Below are 22,195 nucleotides of genomic sequence, written 5' to 3'. Positions count from 1 at the left end.
TTGCAAGCAATCGATATACACAGATCTCTCGGCTTGCGGGCGCCGCATGCTCTCATAAAACGTAAACATCGAAATTACTTTAAAAAGGCAAATAAATTCAAGATTTGCAGGTTATTCGAAATTATGAGTAAGATGGGAGGAAATGGGGAATAAGAAAAGAGAGAAAAGTGACACAAAGACCCGGTGTCCAAAATATGTCATGAGTGTGCTAGATATAGACCGTGCGCCCATTAGGACATTAGGCTGCTGTCCTGGGTAACGAGCTCAGCTGAAAATCAGTGCTGACAGTAGGAACGCACACCCCCTGGGTACGAAATGGTTAACACATTACACCCTAACTCGGCCGGGAATTCCTTTACGCGCTCCACCCTGACTCGCCCGGAATCTCCTGCGCCAACCCAGCATCTTTAGAAACAAAATCTCGCCTTGGCGAGATACTGGGGCCGAGATTTTGATTTGCATAGTTATTGCAAAAAGTTTCTTCTTTCGTTTGATACCGAAACGAAATTTTTCGGGGCAGTAGTTTTAGTATTAGAGCCGAACGAAGTGCCATCGCGTTACCGACACTTCGAAAGTGTCTCAACTTGTTGAAAACCGACACAATTGAGTTCGAAAAAGGAAATAACGATGGATTTGAGCTAAAACGAGCATATGGCAAATCAGATGACTCAGATTTTGATGAAAACGTAGCAAGAGTTTGGGGCAATTCGGATTGACCAGACATAGAAAATCTAGAATTTAGATCTAGGGCCCGACCGCAAGGCTGAGAGTGAGAGTGACAGGCCGGACACCCCGATTGAACTAAAGTTAGAACATTTCCAACAGTTTGCGCATACATAAAGTTTAGTGCCAAGAGCTCACCACTCATTTTTATCCTGTCTTCAAAAGTTGCTCTGAACGCTCCTGGTGGGGCATGGAGCGCCTTCTTCACCTGCCCTCGTAGCCCACTCACTGTCTGTAACTTAGCACCTTGAAATTTGGCCACCTCTAAATTGGAAGTAAACATGTCCTAAAAAGAAACAAGAAAAATATGGTTTCATAAATAAAAATCAAATTATAAATCATGGGAAACTAAAGTAAAACAAGATGGTTAGGTGCCCGAATGTGGAAATAAAGAGTCTATTTTTTTTTTTTAAAGGAAAGAGCATCAACTGGTAATGTACAACAGAAAAAAGTAAAATGATAGAAGAAAGTTATCAAAATCTCATCGACTATCAATTGTCAGAAGGCTAACCATAAACATCCCCCACCCCTATTTGTAATCACCCACTCCCCAAAAATTAAATTTTAAAATTTTATGCTCCCATTGACAGACTTAAGATCATTTAGGAGGTGGGCTTCCATCCTGCCAGTCTAGGCCAACCTGAGCTGAGTGGGAAACAACGTCCCAGCAGAAAGAATGAGATACTTCATAAAAAATTTCCCTACAAAGGAATCAAACTTGAGTCTTCTGCACGCGCTGACAAAGTGCCTAACCGTTTTGCCAAAGATGTCCATCCCCCTAATCACAATGTCCTTAGCAACAAAAATGGCACTTAACACACCTTTATGAAAGCAGATTTTTTGTACACTTTGAGAGGGTTGCCAACAAGTTTTAGCTTTTTCTCCACTTCAACTGACTGGTCCAGCTCCAGTACTACACCTGTGGCAGCGATCCGGAAATTGGCCTGTGGGTGAAGATAGAGAATATGAGTGTGATTTAACATATCATACACACAAAAATATGTTAAATCACACAATGAGAAGGCGGTACAAAGAGAACTCCACGCATTCTTGGAACATACTCAAACCAATCACATTCTCCCGTGTTCTGTCATATCATGAGCACAACTGTGTGATATTAATTAGTAAGCATGCAGATTATGATAAAGAAACTAGCATGTCAAAAAATTACTCAAATTTCTGGTATCACCCCCTACCTTACTTGACCTAGTCTGTACATCCACCGTCCATGGGGCCACATTTGTGTCACTGTGACATCATGCACAAAAGAATGAGAAGTTCAAATAACTTTTACACAAGTCCACATAAATGTTCTTTAACATGTATACAGAAAATTGTGTATTTTTTACAACATACCTCTTACAAAAGCACCCTAAAACTACACATGCCCTTGATGGCACAAAACTGCTGTTTTGAAAAAAGAACCCAAAAAAAATTAATAAGTATGTTTAATTTACTATTATTGTTATGATACAAAAGACCGTAATCAGTCGTAGTTTACTACAGTCGAACCTGCCCTAACGGCCACCTCTATAAGACTGTCACCTGTACAAATGGCCATTTTCATTTCCCCCCTTGCGTTTTTTCTATATAATTTAACTGTGTAAAACGGGCACCTGTCCAACGCGGCCACCATATTTTAACACACAACCCCTATCACACTAAGCAATAACACCTGTCTTAGACGGCCACCTTAGTGACTCTATTACGTTTTGTCATAAATTGTGCATTGGCCCCTGGCGTTGTGAGCGAGCCGTCATAATCCAATCACTAGTCATTGTTGTTAGGTAGTCAGTCCCTCCAACCGATCATGTTGCGTAGGCCCCTCCCACTGTTGACCAATAGGTACCAATTTTCAGCTGCTGGTGAGATAAGTGTGTAATCCCTCATAAACCCATAAGCCCCGCCCAGAAGTCATACACAAATCGTAAGTGAGATAAGTGGTCACTGTTTACCCAGTCTGTAACAAAGTAACAATAGACGTCAACATGAACTTGCGACAGAAGCGTCGCTTGTTCTCCGAGTGGTGGCAACCCATGTGTTAGTTTTAACGTGGGCGGGACTCAGTCTTCCCCGTCTTATACATTTTGTATTATTGTCACCCTTGCGAAAAATCAGCAACAAAATAAAAATAACAAACAAAATACAAAACAACAACAAAAAAACAATAATGCAGCTACTTTTGATTGGGACTTCAGATGGGAATGGTTTGTTTTCTTCATCTTGATCAGTCCTGCCTAAAACGGCCACATGTCTTATACGGTCACTTTTCTCCTTGACAATGAGTGGCCGTCTTACACAGGTTTGACCGTATATCACTTACCGTTTTGTTGGATACAGACTCCACTGCTAGAAATCCAGTGCCTTGTGGAGTAATGGGACCTGTAAGGATCATACAATTAAATGAAACAATTACAAGATGCCAATCTATTCATGAAGATACATCAAAAGTAAAGTTGTGCACTAGTACAGGTAAAAGTTTTTTAAAAATAGACTGAGAAGGAGAACAAGAAAGAAACATACATACATGAACACTAAAATTTGCCCAGACAGACAAAATGAAGATAAACTGAAAAGATCTTCTAAAGTTGTACAATATACAGTCATGATACTTTCTATGTACTCAAAATGTGGTGTCATTTGAGGGGGGACTTTCAGTCTTAAACATGGATGCTTTGTAAGACAAACATACAATGACAAAGTTGTTAAACCTGTGTGGCAGCTTAAGGGTCTTCACATTAAGACCCAGAGCCACACATTGTAATGGATAGCTGTACAGTGTAACTGTTGTGTTGTTCTTAAAAATGTAATTTGTTTATGGTGACATAGGTAGAAGCGAAGTAGTCACCATTTACAATCCAACCAAAAGAACAAAACTTACCCCAAAATGTAGAGTGGCAATGAATGTGTTCAGGTGTGTATTTGAGCATTCGCCGCCTCATGTTGTCCTCCAGTTTGTAGTAATATGGTATTGTCTGGAAACGACGCCACCCCATCGACAAAATTAAAGGATTCCGAGACTTCAAAATCTTCTTGTACCATCTGTGTTTCTTAATGCGAACCTGAAAATGAACCAAAATATTCTCTTTAAAATGGCAACTTTTACAGCATAAATTAAGTAAAAAAATAGAAAAACCTTCCTGATATCTGAAATTCTTAACAGCATTCAATTAAGATGATAATTCAAGAGAATAAAATTTGACAACAAATGACCCAGCACAATAAAAAGAATTTACCATGTTACTTTAAAGGGCCTATTACACGTACAGGCCGACCGGACAGGTTTCTGGACCGTACGGCCAATCGTAACGTGTAATAAGAAATGCGGCTCAAACTGAAGGCGAACACCCGGCCGGCCAGATGTAAAGAACCAAAAGCCGCTGCCTGTGAATTTGACGTCCCGTCATCCGGCCTTTGAAGTTTACTGCCCCTGGGACAAGAACTAATTTCAAAATTATAGAAAACCACGTCGTAGATAAAAAAAAACAATACCAGATTCAGAATCAGTGCATAAAAATTAGGGAAACGGCTCTCGAGTGACTTGTTTCGCTTTGTATTTAACGATCTTCCATTCCAGTAGATTTTTATGTTTTGCGCGCCATGGTGCACAAACACATGGGAAGTTTCACCCAGACTAGACCTAGATCCAGCGTGTAGAATATGTTGCTCGCGAGGTGCGTCCACCTTCAGGTCGATTGTGGTGTGTAGTAAAAATAAACCAAAGTTTCCTCAATTTCGTCTGGCCGTACGGCTTGCCTACTGTCAAAAACCTGTCCGGTCGGCCTGTACATGTAATAGAGATGAGTGCAGGCTGCAGACTAGAAAAAGAATGTCACTATAAGAAAAAGTTTGCAGTCATGGAGAGAGTGATACTATGGAGGAATCCTTTACTGAGATCTCATTTACTATTCTATAAGAGTTACAAAAGTATAAAAAGTAAGATCAAAATGAATATACTTAGATTCAGACATGTATACAATATACTTACATTGACATAGCCAAGCTTTTCTTCCACATTTGTCATTGCCCCTATCACAATAGGATAAGTTGGGTCAAAGTTCTCAATCAGCTCACATGGCATCTGTTCAAACTCAATGCGCACGTACATGCCTGGCCTGAAACCCTCGTACTGAACTCGTTGCTCTTCAGGCAGTTCTTCAAACTCTGACTTGTTCAGCTGCGAATCAAGAAAGGAAATTCTACTTTAACAAAAAATGTCAAGAAACTATCATGTCAAAAAGTGCTAAATATATAAACTCTAACAAAGAAAATACAAAAAACTGGAGCATACAAAAGTTTGAAGAATGAATTTATGATGAAGTGAAGGGTAATACTATTATTTCCTTTGGAAAATTCCTTTGACAGACTAGGTGACTGCTAAATTGGCTTCAAAATTTTCAAGGCCATTCATTTTCTAAGGGTACATAACAGTGAAGACGTGCCTCAAGGAGCAAATATAAATATTATTTGAAGCTATTTGAGAAGAAGTGAATCAATTACGGAAAATAATCAATACTCTTGTAGATGTAGCCTGCCATAACAGAGTGTATTTCCACATATATTAGGGTCAATCCCATGCGGACCTAGTTATGTGAAAATAGAAAATTACGCAAAAATGACCACGATCTTTCTAAAGGGGGAAATAAAAAGAAATCCAGATAAAATTGATTATTTCAGGAGTACCTGGCAAGTCTAGGATGGTGAAGATGTTTTTACAAAAGGGACATTAGAGACTTACCGTAGCCTGTTCAGCTGTCTCAGCCCTCCATGATTCATAAAACTCATTGTCCCCCTTCATGTCATATTCATTATCAAAGACTTCTTTAATTTTTCTCTTTTTGGCAAGGCGTCGCTCATGAGCTGTCATCTCTGCCTTAGTTTTGGGTCTCGATTCCTCCTCAGCAGGCTCTGTTGGGAAAAATGTTATATGTGGTGTAACAAATATAACAATGACCTATATGAGAACCAAGACAATCAGCATGGCACTAAAGGGCATTGAGCATATAAAAACATGCCTCTATCAAAGAAGACGTTCATCCAAGGGTGAGGAACAGAGACAAAATACTAAGTGATCAATAAATAGAACAAAAAGTATTACCGTATTGAGGAAAATAACCACTGACATGACAATTTGTCATCAGTTTACTGTTATGGCAGTCCGTGGATCAAGGTCTAGGTCTACAGGACTGACTCAATCCTGTCAACTCTCCTCAACACCAGAAATAGACAAGTTTTCCGCCAAACCCTCTCAATAAATTAAAGCCTGGGAAAAAATATATTGAAGTCTCCAGAACCCCAACAGATTGAGAATAAGTAACTAAAAAAAAACGAACCTTGCGAAGAAACATATGCTACAAATACAAATGTGTCTTTTCACATCATTTACAATAAGGAAAATATGACCAAATGAAAATGGAATTCAAGAAAAAAAAAATTGGAAGTTAATCAAATCTGACTGGGATTCTTCAACAGGGGGATAAGAGAATTGGAGATTTCCGATTTTATCGGTCTTCTGACATCTATTCTGTTGGACACACATGTAATAACTTTTTAAAAATGTTTATATACAGCTCAGACATTTGGCACAGACTAACTGAAAATGTAACTACTAAAAGCTGATTATGAAACATGTTATAGAGTACTTTTTCAATTTTTAAACAAGTTGTCCTCTACAATCCATGATCTAAGCTAAGAATATAATTGAAATGAAAGGGTTTCATACCTGTATCTCCATCCTCTCCATTTTCTTCACCTTCATTACTGTTAGTCTGATCTAGAGAATCATTCTCATCCTCATCCATTTCAAGGGCTGGGTCAGCTGTGTACTTTTCACCAGTTTCCAAGTCCTCAAAATCACCATACAGTTCATCTTTGAAGGAGAAAAGAAAAATCAATATGAAAAAAAATTTTTATAACTAAACTACATTTTTTTAATTTTGCATTTTATAAACCAGCACAAAGGACAAGCTAGCAGGAGCAATATGGATATGTTGGAAAATGTCTTCCTTATCCTAACAAGTCCAACTGAAATGTGTAATTCATTTCTACCAAAGTGCATAATAACATCCATGCCTTCATTCAGTGGCATCAACATTGAAATTGTAGAGCGACACATGAAACTTCCTTACTAAGGGTAAGATGTCTCCGCTATGTCATGTACCTCAAGGCAGCGTGAAAGCTGAGGATCCCATTCTTGTTACTTCCTTCGAGACCCCAAAACCAATAATATAACTCATAGGTGTTTTCATCTCCTCAGCAATACACACAGATTTTTAATAGGAGAAAGGCAAGATCCAGTGTCTCCAGCTCCATGCTGGAGAATTTGGGGCCACCTTTCTTTTGCATATAAAAGCACAAAACTGAAAGACAAAATTCATTTTCAAAAGAAATTGTCTGTAACTCTTTATCTCTGCTGGAGCCCTGTTTTGATACAAAATCTAAAAATGACATATATGTCACTAAAGTGGTCATTAAAAAATTTGATAGTTCATCTGATGAATGAACTCCCAATAAAAGAGACATGTTTTCTGCAATTGCCGAAAAGCAATTTCACTTCAAAGTTTTCGTAAAGGAATGGGCCACAGCCTCTGCCAACCACTTACTAGCACAGTGGTTTCAACAGAGTACTGATGGAAGTGACCTGCCAGAAATAAAGAGTTAATCTGTTTTAGGACTAAATTTCCGATGGGTCATATTCTGCAATGACAAGTACTGCCCAGATATAAAAGATTTGAGTGTAAAGTGTTGCAGCTTTTGACTCACCGTCTTCTTCTAGGCGAGTTTTGGCATCTTCACTGGCATCCCAGGTTCCAGTAACAAACGCATCTTGGATTTCTTCACCAAGCTGTAAATTACATAAATAGACAACAAATATTGCATTAATTATGGTAGAACTTCAGTATTATCAAACAAATCTTTAGCGGTCCAATAAAGCAAAAAACTTTTTAGGGACCTGGCCACTTTTTACTCTAATTCTAAAGGAAAAATAAAACCAACGGAAAATTCAAACATTCCTACTGCGGCCCAAAATAAAACTCCCAATAAATGGCATAAATATTGTACATGTAAATTTGATTTCTCAAAGAAATTAATTTTTCACTTTCTCAAAAGTCATTGGTGTAGTAGTCTGCTTCTAGCTTCTAAACAAAAGCATAGGTGAGTCTACCAAAATTGCAGGTCCCTAATCAACTAAAACCAAATGAAAGAATCTGAAGAACAAAAACTACCTCCTCTAAATCCAGGGAACTTTCAACAGTGGGACCACTGGCACTACAGTCTTTCTTGTTGATTGCCTTCTTCTCTTCTGCAATGCCCGCAGCTTTCTTCTTCAGCACCTTGAACAGTCCCCCAATATCCTCATCTGTGTGCTCATCCTCTGAGTTGTTTGCTTCTTCTAGGAAAAAGAGCAACAATTTGTAAATAGACAAAAACTGGTGAAGAGTGTATACAGCACAAGTATAGTCAGCAACAACTATTTTTTAAAAACTTAATTAATCCCATTTCCCCAAAATCAGTCCAGTAACATTGGATTACAATACCTTTTTTTTTCGGGGGGGGGGCGCTTGTGTGTTGGTAAGTGTCTAGAGAAGAAAAATTTCAGTCGCTATCCAGATCCGAACCCAGGACCTATTGAATGAGAGGCGTACACCTTAACCCCTAAGGCCACGAGAGAACCCCTACAACACTAAATTTGAAAATATTAGATAGAAAAACAAACCCATATGAATTTCTTACAAATATGTTAGCAGAAAGGAACAAACAAATAATATATGTGTAATATTACCATACTGTAATCTTTCAATTACCACTGTATGCCATGTTTTTTTCAAACTTTTTTTTGCTTTTCATCCATTTCGATTTTCAGAACCGTATAGTATGAATTCGCAATTTGAGTCACCCAGTGTCCTGTAATCCAATGCAGTAGCGCACCCCTTTTAACATTTTGCGAACTTCTTAAAAAAAAACAACCCAAAAAACCAACAATATTTCAAGATGTGAACGAAAAAGCCTTGGTATACAGTGCACGAGACCAGTATCATCAACAAAGATCATATTATAACCACAAAACATTACTCATGCATGCCTGTTAGTGAATTAAGGTAGGTGTAACAAGGTTATTTAATTATTCTAATGAAAACTTACCATCACCATACACAAGGCTGAAGTAGTTTTTTCGTTTGGTGTGTTTGACTGCTGCCTTTTCAAACATTTTCTGCTTCCATTGAAATGATTCTGCAAATAGCACAAAAAGATGCAGGTACAAATATATCAAAACATGTGTTATAAGTCTCTGTTTTACCTGTCCTGGGCATCAATGTCATTGCACACCGGACAGGTCCATAAGTGCTCAGTTCCCCCCACCACCAAAGCCTGCAAGGTACCCATACTGATTGTTCCGGTGGCTGTCTGATTATGACGACGTCTTTCTTTTCCTATTAGTCTCTTTGGTATTAAAAGTACTTATACAGACCTGCCACTCTATGGAAATCTTAAAATCAGGATCTCAGGGGCAAAAAAAAATCTGGATTTGGTAAAAAAACAAAATTGGGATCAACAGCAAATCACCAAGGTGACTGCTAGACTGACTTACAAATTTTTCCGAGGTGTCCGTAAAAATATGCCCTTTGTGTGTATTTTATCAGCATTTTAAAAAAAATCCTGAAGCATCACGTCAAGCACTCCTTGCCCAAGTCTCTAACCCCCCCCCAAAAACCCCCAATAAGGCCCAAAAGACGCTTCAACCAGTGTGCATGAACTTAGGTTTACCCTGTCAACGGATGGTCCCTGACACATGCTGAACTCACACGCTGAAGCCATGTCACATTATACGAACGCGCTATTGAAACAAGTTTTACCGACGGGCCCGGCTTATACCAGGTGCCCATTGCGGATGGGACCGGGTCGGTTCAGATCGGGATAATAGCCTGACTAGTTGACTGAAAATAAACGCGTTTATCTTTTTTTAGGTGATGGGTCGGGCGCAATCGGTTTGTGCCACGATAGCCGCTTTGTGTCCTCAATCTGGCTAGCAAACAGACCCGACCCGACTCCCCAATGTGTACCCAAACACCCGGACAAGCGGCAGTCGTTCTAGGCTAACGACAACGGCGGACCGACCAAATGTACCAACAAATCTATTTATCCTCCATATGCGTTCAAACCAAAGAGACGACAATGGCCGAGTGTTTGTCTAGTCAGCGCAGTCAGTTATGTAAGGGTTAGAACAACTGTCGCTCGTCCAAGTGTTTGATGCGAATGCACGGTTACTAGACCTCGGACGAGGCTTGTTTTGAAAGTAACAGCAGAACTACGAATCGTATAGATTATTTGTATGTCGTATTTGAAACAGTTATCAGTCTATCATTGGAAAATTCTGAGTGTGAGCAAAGATCAAACACAACCTGGGGCGAGTCAACTACTAAATCCGGTATTGATATTTTGGAAAAAAATGCTCCGAGTTCCTACTGACAAAAAGCTCAATGGGTGCTTCCCGCGATAGAGAAAAAGGCAGAGTAAGTTTTTAGAAAAATCCGGCGCAACAGTAGACTGGAACAAAAAATCGGGATAAACGCGATCGAAATCGGGAAAATCGAGATGCTTGAGTTTTGGAGAAAAAAAATTGGGATATCCCAACTAAATCGGGATGAGTGGCAGGTCTGCTTATATCTATCTCATAGACAATTGAAGTGTACCCCTCTCAGAAAAGTAAACAAAACTATCTTGACATTTGAGATGGAGATTGCAAGGAGACAATGTAGATTGAAGGGCAGCTTCCACCCTGCCTGTCTACGACTTTTGATATAGAAAGAGCAGACATATGAAGAAGAGGACCGAAGAGAAAATGAGTGAAAAGACTAAAGAAAACCAGAGAAACTTTCTGCTGCCCCTGAAACTACAGAAGATTATATATCTTTGCTGCTAACCATTACACTACAGATGCCGACGGGACTCAAATGACCCAATTGCATAGGCAGAGAAATTGTAAATTTTCAAAACTTAAATGAGAAGAACTTGTGTACGTCAAGTATTATAACCTTTTTAAAAATCCTAACCAAAGCAAATCCCAATTCTCAAGAACAAAGATCTATTCAAAAATATAAAATTACTTTATAAACAACACACAAACATATACTAATATCTACTGCTTACAATTTGTTTTAGCGGATGAGCAAACAATCTGAAGAATAAATTTCTGAGTAAAATACTTACCACTTTCATCGTCACCTTCTTCCTCATCACTATTTTCTTCCAGCTGATCCAAGTCATCAGTTTCCTCATCCATTCGAATTGTGCGCCTTTTCTTTTTACTGGGGCTCTCGCTCTGCACAGCAGAAACAATTTAAAACATGCACAAATTCAATAACTGCAAAATTAATTTACCCTGATATGCCCTTCAAAGTATAATAGATAAACACGAGGAGCTTATTTTTGTTTAGGTGATCGGAGGGAAGGAGGGATAACTTGACACTGACAAAGACCCGCCAACCACCCCATGACCAAAAAATAGGAGTTTTTTCATCAAACTTCTCCCAAAAGGGAAAAAGAATCTAGACTCTAGAGTCCCAGTAGAATTATATAACATACTGACTGTGGCATCCGTAAGTCTTACTTTGGGCCTTTTCCACCTGCCCAAGCCCTCCTTGAACTCTCCACAATTTTCCTTAGGATAAACTTGTAAATCCCAGCCCAGAATGTGCTTAAATGATAAGTCTCAACAAATGCCAAGATGGCTGCCAGAAATGTCATATGTGTATCTCAAATCTTGAGATCCCTTTTATTTGTCATGGCCTACAGATTTGATGACATGAAAACGTTTTCATCAATCTATAAATTTAATATGTAACAACAACAAACCTCTTCATCACTATCTTCCTCTTCCATGCCTTCATCATCATCTCCCTCTTCTTGGTCCTCTGCTTCCATTCCAGAATCAGCATCGTCCTCCATTTCATCATCATCAGATTCTTCATCACTTCCCGAATTGTGTCTGCAAAAAACGTCACAACATGTATATATGGCCATAGCAAGAAAGGCCTTATGGAGACCTCAAACTGCTGTTGTGTTGTAAATCAAAGCGAATAAGTCATACTATAAACATTGTTTTATCATTTGAGTGGCAGACAGAGACTAATAATAATACATTGCTGAACAGGCAAAGCACAGCTACACAACACATTGAGCGACACTCACAAACGCTGTGACAGACAAGACAAGAAGTGAACAGGGACATAAGAGAAATATCACCACATGCTGACCCAATCGATGAAGAATCATATTTTTCCTAGAAAATGAAATACACACACAAAAAACAACCTATTTGCCAAAATCGGTCTGGCCTTCACTTCAGAGTAAGGATTGATTACTCTCATATCACAAGCCACAAGTAGTACAGTTATGTCACACACGTATATATGCAAACATTTTGTGGAATGGCATACAGTTTATGTGTAAAGCAAAAGAAATTCTCTCAAAAAAGCACGAAATAATTCACATTAAAAAATCTATCGATACATTCTTAAAACAAGAATTTCCAGCTATCTTGTTTGTACATTAACGCCACAAAGAAAAAGTTCATTTTAGTCCAAACTAACCTGACTCGGGAGAATTCTTCACCAGATATCGCAGGACCACCTTTGAAAATAGAGATCTGACTTTCCTTCACCTTCTCGTCAACAGGTTTGACACTTCCCATGAGGGCAGCAACAAGACCTGTGGGCTTTTCCTGAAGTAAAAAACGACATGTTTAAAATAAAGGAACAAATAAATCAAAGAATGCATCCATGCTATCATCAGGACGGAAATTTTTTTTAAAAATAGGTATAAATTACTGAAAACATCAAAGTCTACCATTCGGATGAACAATATCATCTAAATATTTTAATATAAAAAACATACAACGATAAAAAGGATCCCAGATCTGCTATAACAAGGATCTATCACTGTATACTGGATAATTATGAAAGCAAAAGAAAACCGACTGCCCCAATCCTTTGAAATAGTTCTATGCATTAATTTGTAATTCACATCAGCATAAAAACTGCTCAATCCTTTTAACACATAGATCAGCTCACGCTCCACATAAATGGTGACACCCTCACCCCTCCCCATAAAATTACTATTTAAATAGTATCATTACAAAACAATAAAACATTTTCTGCAAACAGACATTTTATTTTATTATAACCCACCCCCCTCCCAACGGCATCAGAATAAAGAGCATTATTTCAGGAGAAAATTATCCTATCATGTTTCAAGAATAATTCTTAAGAAGCTACTGGTATTTATGATTTAAAAGGCTTCCCCATCAACTCAGTCAAAGAGTGAGAGCAGCAAAATCTACAGACACATGAACCACAAACCTCTTCTGCCACTTGTTTAGCGTGGACATCAATGTACACAGCATCTTTGTCATAGACGATTCCTCCAACTCCAGACATGGGGGCATAGACCACACGCTCTTTCACATTCAGGGACCGCCTCTTCTCCATGGTAGGTGTTGGACATGGATCAGGCAAGAAAGTCATATTCCTAATATAGTAGTCTCCACAACCTGAAACAAAAAAAAAGTAGTCAAGTGTGTCAAAAATGAAATGTTGGAACTCAAGTCCATCAGCGTTTATGATAAAGGTGCTACACCTAAATTTCCTTTGGCACCTCAAATATGAAGTGAATCAAATGATCAACAAAAACATGACAATTCACTCAGCACTTGAAGTTCACCATGACCCCTAAAAATAGCATTGTGATGTCTCAGGGAAAGCAGTATGACGAGTCCAAACTCCGGTGAGGAAAAAAAACTATGTACACATACACAAGTCTAACACAAAAACAAACTAAGTGAACAAGCCCAGTTGGGACATGTCGAGTACTAACCGCCAATCGTTTACCCTCACCTGCTATATGTACCATTGACTTTGACTTCATGTGTGTCCCTCTGACAAATCCATACAAACTGACAGTGCGGTCACACTTTGGGTTCTTCCTTATGTGCTCAGGGTTTGTGATATCCTCCATTCTGAAACCAAATGAAAATAGGCTAATTTTAGCTTCACACAGAGTCACATCAATTTTTAAAAAGTAAGTACAACACTAAAATAGAAAAATGATCAAACACACACAAAAAATTACTTAACAAAACCTTACCTTCCTCCTGCCTGTTGATATCATCAAAAATTTCCAACAAATGCATAACCCTGAAAATAAGCTGCACGGAAGGGGATTAAACACATTTATTTGCGTATCTTTTAAATTCAGAAACTCAATCTGTTTTAAATGCAATCAAATAATTTTTTTTTTACCCTGACCTTCAGAACTGTGCGTAATAAGATCCCTAAGATTTGAAGGGTCCACATATATTTTTTCAAGAATTCTTTTTCATTGTAATGTAATTTTCTTGTGCCCAAAGACAAAAAGCAAAAAATTATCAATGTACCTGTCAGCAACAACATAAGGATGAGTAGCCCGCCACGTAAGAGGAATCATCTTCATCACAGATATGAATCTACACAAGTTGTGGACTTCATTCTGAAGGTATTCTCCATTCACCAACATAGACAAATAGAACAGACGTGCACCCTGAAAGAAAGGAGAGAGCGACGATATACTAAACTAAAGACATGCAAACTTATCCAGACCATTTGTTAATAATAATAAAAACATTGGTATAGTGCATATCCATGGTCTACAGCATGCTCTATTTGCTTTACAGCTAGCAAACACTAAAACACCCAGAAACATCTTCAGCTTCCTATAAAGCATACGGTGCAAGCAGCCAATTAAATGCTGAAACACCATCGATAGCCAGGTGCCCACTCCTACCTGGGTCAGACTTTGGCGGCCATTTTCTCATTCATTTTGCCTGACACCAGGCAACCACCACCTTCTTCAATGGGAGGTACCTCGACTTCTATTTAAGAAAGATGACTATTATTTTCATCAAAAGCAAGGCAAATGAAAAAGTTTTAGAAATTGTACCAATAACTTACTCCACATGTCCAAAAATTTTAATCGATGAGCACCTGATTCCATCGTGTCTCGACAACCATCATTTCGGGGGGGGGGGGGGGGCAAAATCTTGGGTCAAAAGGGAGTATGTTATACTGAAGTTTTACAGTAAGAATGTACTGTACATCTTTTATTTTCAGGTTCTTATACTTTTAAGGTAACTTAATAGGGTGAGCAAACAATACCATTTTATTGAAATGGGAACATTTCAAATGAGCAATGACACCTTCAACATCGAAATCTGTTTGAAAACTAGTTGTTCTATTCTACTACAATCAATCACACTTCTCTAAAACAAGCTGATTCATTATAATGTAAAAAAAATTATTTTTTCAAGCTATACATTCAAACAAAACATCCCATTAGAAAATCGTCATTAAGATACAAATTGTGTTTGCAAAGAACATACCTTGTACAGCTCCACCTCAAATCTGTTTTTCAACTGCTTTTTTCTCTTCCTCATCCCCTTGCTGTCTTTGAAAAGATCTAAATGATTTAGAACTCCCATACACCTTGGAAACCCAGTTGCCTGGCAGATGTTGAAAAATTCAAACACTTCCATCTCAAATCCTTGCTTGGCATCCACCATTAAGAGGGCCTAAAAAAACAACAACAATATGCACATTATTCATTATGTCAGTAATACTTGGTTGTTCTGCATGAACAGATTTCAAAACTCAGTCAAGTCAAATGGCTTTAACACTACTTCAATACAACACACCATGTCTAAAATTAAAGAGATTATTTTTTTAACACGTATTGTTTCCGAAAGTAACATGCCACTGTGTACGTCCCTGAAATTGGTGGTCAGACAAAATAGACATGAACAACAAGGAAATGAAAAAAATGTATACAAGTTTTGTTGTACTATGTAAATGAGAGTGCTGTGAAATACAAGACAACAATATTCTCGTAAAATAAATTAAAAAGTGAAATAGACACAACTAGAAAGACCAAAAAAAAACCCCAACACCAACAACAAACAAACCCTCCCAAACATAAAAAACTTTAAACATCTAACAGTAATAAAGAAGTCACACAGCTATACATTCATAGATTTATTCCAAAAAGTTTCTTACCAAGTCTGCAATTTTCCCCACATCGATCATGCAGTTGATGTCATTATTGCACTCAATGAAAGTTATACGCCGATTCTTACCTGAAAACAACAACAAAAAATAGTTTATAATCTGCGTGCTTGGAAAATCTGTTACAATGTCACAAAATAAAGACTTTAGAAAACACCTACCTTTAAAAAGTTCCTGCTATGGTTTAAAGATGGGATTAACAAAAGAACATGCTATTATCATCATCATAAGTGCCTTTCACCCCTGGCAGGGTATAGGCCACATACAAGCTCCGTCCATTATCTCTGTCCTGGGCCATCCTTTCTAGCTCGTTCCAAGTGAGCTTCATCTATCTCATGTCCCTTTCCACACATCTCCATGTTTCCCGTGGCCAACCCCTGCCTCGTGCTCCCCGAGGGTTCCACTGCAGTGACTGTCATGTGATGTTTCCGCTGGGCTTTCTGAAGGTGTGTCCCATCCAACGCCACTTTCTTAAAATCCTATTTCTACTTCTATATCCTTTTGTCCTGTCCTCTTCATTTCTTATTCTATCCTGCCACTTAATTCTTAGGATACCCCTCATACATCTTGATGAAAGTCTGGACTTTATTCAGCACTGTCTTTGTTGTCTTCCAGGTTTTGCAGCCGTAGGGAAGCACAGAATTGACATTGGAATTAAAGAGTCGAATCTTGGTGTGCAGTGAGATGTTGCTAGCTTTCCAGACTTTTGACATTTAATTTAAGAAACTGTAATACATCACACATAAACCCCCTTTTTTTTAGCTTCTCCGAATCTACTAATAACTGTTTTATTTGCATCAAAAGTACACACACAATCATGATTTGATTCTTAATTGTTTGTCAATGCAAAAGTATTTCCAACAAGACAAATAAAAATGAGACAAGTGACTTTGACTATAAAAGACATTAAAGATATTTTTTTTAAAAAGATGCATTATGAAAGGAAGTAACCCGCAGAAACACTCTAATTCACACCGTATAGGCTGAGCAGATTTTTAAAGTATTATTTAATGGTCTATGTGCAGACCCTACTTCTTTTAAATTAACAGGGTAATATTTTTCTAGCATAAATTCATCACTGATAAGAAAGTACAACTTACCGGCTACCACTGTGACTGGACCTTGAATATCTGTCAGCTTTTGCTTTGTGTAATTCTTTATGAGGCATTTCAACAGAGTAGACTTTCCGACTTTCGGAGGACCAATGATAGCAACCACTATAGGCGGTGGCTCTGTGGGTGTTCTGTCAACTTTCGGGATGTGTTGCTTCTTGGTCTTGATATCAGCAGTCCTACAAACAAGACATCAATCATTTAACATTCTGTCCAGGCAAAGACTAATGACTTATCATTATGTTGCCAGGTGTGCCAAGCCAGATTGAGAATAGAGGCCATATGCACAGGAAAGGGCACATTTTACTTAAAGTATTATGATGAAAAGAAAAATAACAGAAACACACATAGGGTTTTACTTTTAAAAGCAGTTCATGATTTAATTACAGCTTGATAGCCTGTGTACTGAAATTGACAAATAAGGAGCTTAAAATGTACAATAACAATGGTACCAGTTTCACAGATTTGTAATTTTATTTCACAAGCATGGTGGGGGAGGGGTCTAATAACTACATGTGTAGTGGTAGAAACAGTAACTAAAAACCCAACTTACCATCCTCACATTAGTAAAACACTGACAGACATTTATAAAATATTGCCACCCAACAAAAGTTCAATACTAACAGGAAGAAAAGCACAAACTGGGCCATTTCCATTCTTGCAGTGCTATAAATTCATACAATGCACTAGCGTCGATTTCTAGCCACAACTGACAATAATAATCCACGTCCGATTATTTTTGATGACTGAACTGTAACTTTTTTGACAGAGGCATAATGAAGAAGAAAAAGTCATTTTTACTAAAGTCAAGACAGGAATGGACTACGGTGGTTTTGGGCTTCATAATAAATAAATGGATTGCATTTATATAGCGCATATCCACTTATGCAATGCTCTATGCGCTTAGCCCTTTACATAACAGTAAATGAAGTTTTGAAGTAAGTAGCTTACTTTTCTTAATAATTTAAATTAAATGAATGTAAGTGGTCTAAAAATGACTTCCCAATATCATTTACATTTACAATACGGATACTTTAAAATACCCGGTATAAATTGTGAAACTTCTCCAATTTACTACTTAAATACATAAATAAAGGCTAATAACCCTCCACTTATCTTTTCTACATTCATCCGACCCCTGTTAAAGTTTGTGTAAATACTCTAAGGTAAGGGGAAAGGGCATTAAGACTGAAAAAAAGTCAGTGTCTGAGGTCCTTATTTATCCTTTTTCAGTACAGTCGAACCTGTGTCAGATGGCCACTCATTGTCAAGGAGAAAAGTGGCCATCTAAGGCAGGACTGATCAAGATGAAGAAAACAAACCATTTCTTTCTGAGGTTCCAACCGAAGGTAGCCCTATTGTTGTTGTTGTTGTTATAGTTATTGTTGTTTTTTGGGGGGTTTTTTTTATTGTTGCTTTGGTGCAAGGGTGACAATAAAACGAAATGTGTCCGATAAGGAGGACTGAGTGCATTGGTAAAACAACTATATGGGCCGCCACCAATCGGAGCACAAGTGACGCTTCTGTCACAAGTTCATGTTGACGTCTATTGTTACTTTGTTACAGACTGGGTAAACAGTGACCACTCATCTCACTTACGATTTGTGTATGAGTTCTTGGCGGGGGTTATGGGTTCTGAGGGACCACAGGCTTACCTCACCAGCAGCTGAAAATTTGTTACCAAAAGGTCAACAGTGGGAGGGGCCAACGCAACATGATCGGTTGGAGGGACTACCTAACAACAACGACAGGTGATTGGATTATTACGGCTAGCCCACAATGCCAGGGGCCAAAACGTAATAGTCACAAAGGTGGTCGTCTAAGACAGGTGTTATTGTTTGGTGTGATTGGGGCTGCCATCGTTGGCTATTCCCATCCAGTGTGAAACAAGAACTGTTTTTCCTAATTTCAGAATACTGTCTATTGGTGTGGATGATCAAATTGACAAAAACAAAGAGAAAAATGATGTTATAGAACAAAAGTAAACTAATTTTGGTCCTCTACAAAGATGCCCCAGCTATAAAATTTCACTTTTCGAATCGAGCTGAACAAGATCTAGATTTACACCGGTCACCATATTGAATGATATTGTTTTGCACGGAAGTAGACTAATGATCTAGGGAACTCCTCTCTCTCCCCATAGATCTAGAGATCTCTATTTTTTTCTCCCCCCCCCCCTCTCGGTGCTTTTTCGGCAGTTCCCACCCCCCTTATTTGAGCCTGACCCACATCTAGATCTATACGTTTGATTCGCGGCAAGCTAAGATATCAAACCTAACAACTGCAAAACATTAAGTAAGTGGCTATTCTCCGGCGTCGCGCCGGTCAATAGATCAGAAGCTATTCTCCGGCATCGCATCGCCTGTCTATTACTAATAATTTGTCGGCGCAGATCTCTCATCTGTTTGTCTTGGAAAAAAATTCCCACAACTTTACCACTTCCATTGATACAGACGATAGGTTTTCAGACACAAACTGCCCCAATTCCTCCAATTTAGAATTATGTTGGGCGCAAGGAGAAACATGTTCACAACTATTGACGCAAGTTCATAACAAAGAGTGAGCATAAGAAGGAGTCACATTTTCACTGTTTACAAAAATGGAGATACGACAAGAAAACACCTGAAGTCGCAACATATCATATCAGTTAGATTGATCTAAAATTACAACAACAAGAAATATGTTAAACAGCAAGCTATACTATATGACTAGACAGGATTTTAGACACAAAATCAATTTTGTTCGTTTAAAAAAACAGAATCATTATTTTGAATAAGCAAATGGACGATGGAAATAAATAAATAAAGTTGTTAGACAATTACCATAGATAAAATATAGGCCGTCATTATTCGGACTCGAGTCCGAATATGGAAAAATGTTATTCAGACCCGGGTCCAGAAAAAAAGGAAGTGTATTCGTTCTATAGATCTATCGTTCAGTGCTTCCAATTTTCCGCCATTTTTTAGTTTCCCCCACACCTTTTCTGCCGATCCAATGCCCGCCGCCTCATTGATACCCCCCCCCCACCCCCCATGTTTCCCACTTTCTTTGTTGTAGAAAAAGGTAAAATTGAAGATTAGCAGACCACCTGGCACCTGCATATTATGAGCTGTGTAAAAAAAAAAAAAGACTGATTCGTTCAAATACACAAGCCTGTGTCATCTTGATTGTTTACCAAGAAAAAGTTGTGTTGCTGTGTAGAACTGAGCATACGGCAACTTTTGATTCCATAGACCAGCGCACAATTCATACGTAGATCTACGTCAAGACTAGCCTTATTATTGTACTAATGATCAGTTGCGGGGGGGGACTGACGCGTATGCGACGTTCAACACCCAGACCGATAGTGCCCCCCCTCCCCGACATGCACACACGTGTGCAGGCCGCCCATCGGACCCCGACACACGCTAACGAGCCATCTTTATTTGCTTCTGATGACCTCTTGACAAATAAACATTTATTAGAAGCGCTATAACTTTTCAGGCCGGCCTCAAATTCATCATAAAATAAAAACTCGGCTCCTGCACAATTTAACGCCATTTTGCCAGAAGTGATCCCGGTAAGCCTGGGCATTATTCGTTTTTCAAAAAACCGAATAACTAGGTACCTGGTTCTCTAAAAATCCGAATAACCGGTTAAATTAATTGTTTTGCGCGCGGGGGTGGGGGCTGGTTATTGTTGAATTTCCCCCCACGTGTTCACTGACTGACCTTACTCTATTATCAATTTAGCAACCTCCTTTTTAAAACGGATTTTCTTTCTTTGTTTTAATATGCGGTGGTATCATGTTTCTGGTCCAACCAACTGATAAACTCCTTTCCAAAGAAAACTAGATCTACTATCAATGCTATTTAATATAACATCTGATTCCAGGAAATAGAATCTAGTTCTTGCAGTCATTTTGCTGTAGTCTAGAAGTGGCAAACGTGATCTATTAAGATCAAGAGGGGAACAAATCACTTCTGGAAAATATTCACTTGAGCATAAAACTGAATTTGGCACTGCTGTTCGTTGTACATCGTGTAATTGCGGACTGTCAAAGGGTAGTCATGATACGTCGTCCCCCTCAGCACCGAGTGAACTAACTCCATTCCAAAACGACTCATTAGCTGACTCGGTTTGAAACCGATTCATTAGCTGACTCGGTTTCAAAGCGATTCATTAGCTGACTTGGTTTGAAAACGATTCATTAGCTGACTCGGTTTGAAAACGATTCATCAGCTGACTCGGTTTGAAAACGAATAAAATTGAACTCGCTTCTTATTCCTTTTGACGTCATAACCGTTTTGGCATACTTCTCCTTCTCACCACAGATAAAACATGAGTTTCTGACTAACAAAACTGCCTTTCACACATCTGTTGGTCAAAGTAGGAATTATTCATTTGTTCTAATGATTTTTACCTTTACCTCCGACTTTATCGGAAACTTTTGTTTGGCCTACTAAAAATTTGAATGTGAAACACGAAGTTTGGGAGCTGTTTCTTTGCCATATTATATTAATTTCATTTCCAAACATACTTAAAACTTGACGACAAAGGCTTTTTGACAAACGCGGTTCTCAGGTCAACAATAACATTGAACAATGAAAAAACAAAAAAACAATGGAATGTTAAAATGGCTTTGATGAAGTGCTTTTTTTAGGGGGGGGGGGGAGGTGTGTCTGTTTGTGTGTGTGTGATTGGAAAGAGGGGGGGGGGGCTTAAGTTGGTAATAAAGAAACTTTTGTTAGACAAGATAAATTGAAGTTATTGCAGGCTACTGAGTTACAAGGGGTTAATATCAGTTATGATAGTCACTCCGCAACTCTGTTGCGTGTAGAGTTGCGTGTGACGTAGTCAGAGATCGCGGCTCAGAACGACAAGTCTTTCGGCCCCTTTGAAGTCCCCCCTCTCCCCGCCAACCCCTTCCTTTTTTCTCCGTCCCACATCCTCCGTGCAACGCCAAGGGCACGTCACTCTTCAACTTCTCAAAGCGAATTACTAGCGAAAAAACGAATCAGAAACTAGATCTAGGTACCTAGTTTAGAAACAGGTACCTAGTTTTGGGGGAAAATGAACCGGAGACCTAGTTTTGGGCTCATATTCGGTTATTCGAATAATTTATTCGGTTTCTGCCCAGGCCTAGATCCTGGTCTCTACCCAGCCTGAGGCGAGTCACGAGTGAGGCAGGACAGGAAGCCGGAGTCACGAGTCACAGGAAGTCGGAAGTGATGTCATGCTGGCAAATGGGGTGGGAACTACCGAAAAAGTGCCCCCCCCCCCCCCCCC

General features: G+C 38.8%; 1 protein-coding gene across 2 annotated transcripts in view; it reads right to left on the bottom strand.

Moving 5' to 3' along the window:
• LOC101845795 (ribosome biogenesis protein BMS1 homolog) overlaps positions 1–22,195 on the bottom strand; it is a 28,116-nt gene that overhangs the window by 5,071 nt on the left and 850 nt on the right. Inside the window, exons 2-20 of one of the 2 annotated variants that reach the window (XM_013085885.2) lie at positions 16,916–17,106; positions 15,807–15,886; positions 15,137–15,325; positions 14,156–14,298; positions 13,617–13,738; positions 13,083–13,273; positions 12,315–12,445; positions 11,578–11,710; positions 10,933–11,044; positions 8,866–8,955; positions 7,950–8,113; positions 7,486–7,567; positions 6,446–6,592; positions 5,462–5,631; positions 4,712–4,900; positions 3,605–3,785; positions 3,047–3,105; positions 1,545–1,667; positions 862–1,009 (exon numbers count right to left, since the gene is read on the bottom strand). In XM_013085885.2, the coding sequence (XP_012941339.1) occupies positions 862–1,009; positions 1,545–1,667; positions 3,047–3,105; positions 3,605–3,785; positions 4,712–4,900; positions 5,462–5,631; positions 6,446–6,592; positions 7,486–7,567; positions 7,950–8,113; positions 8,866–8,955; positions 10,933–11,044; positions 11,578–11,710; positions 12,315–12,445; positions 13,083–13,273; positions 13,617–13,738; positions 14,156–14,298; positions 15,137–15,325; positions 15,807–15,886; positions 16,916–17,106 (2,645 nt within the window). Of the gene's footprint in view, positions 1–861; positions 1,010–1,544; positions 1,668–3,046; positions 3,106–3,604; positions 3,786–4,711; positions 4,901–5,461; positions 5,632–6,445; positions 6,593–7,485; positions 7,568–7,949; positions 8,117–8,865; positions 8,956–10,932; positions 11,045–11,577; positions 11,711–12,314; positions 12,446–13,082; positions 13,274–13,616; positions 13,739–14,155; positions 14,299–15,136; positions 15,326–15,806; positions 15,887–16,915; positions 17,107–22,195 lie in introns of both variants that reach the window. The other variant, XM_005104361.3, reaches the window with a different exon arrangement.

This window comes from Aplysia californica, unplaced genomic scaffold (genome assembly GCF_000002075.1).
Source record: "Aplysia californica isolate F4 #8 unplaced genomic scaffold, AplCal3.0 scaffold00416, whole genome shotgun sequence".
NCBI classification, from domain to species: Eukaryota; Metazoa; Mollusca; class Gastropoda; order Aplysiida; family Aplysiidae; genus Aplysia; species Aplysia californica.
The sequence above is the reverse complement of the archived record's forward strand: the minus strand, read 5'-3'. Positions and strand labels throughout refer to the sequence as shown.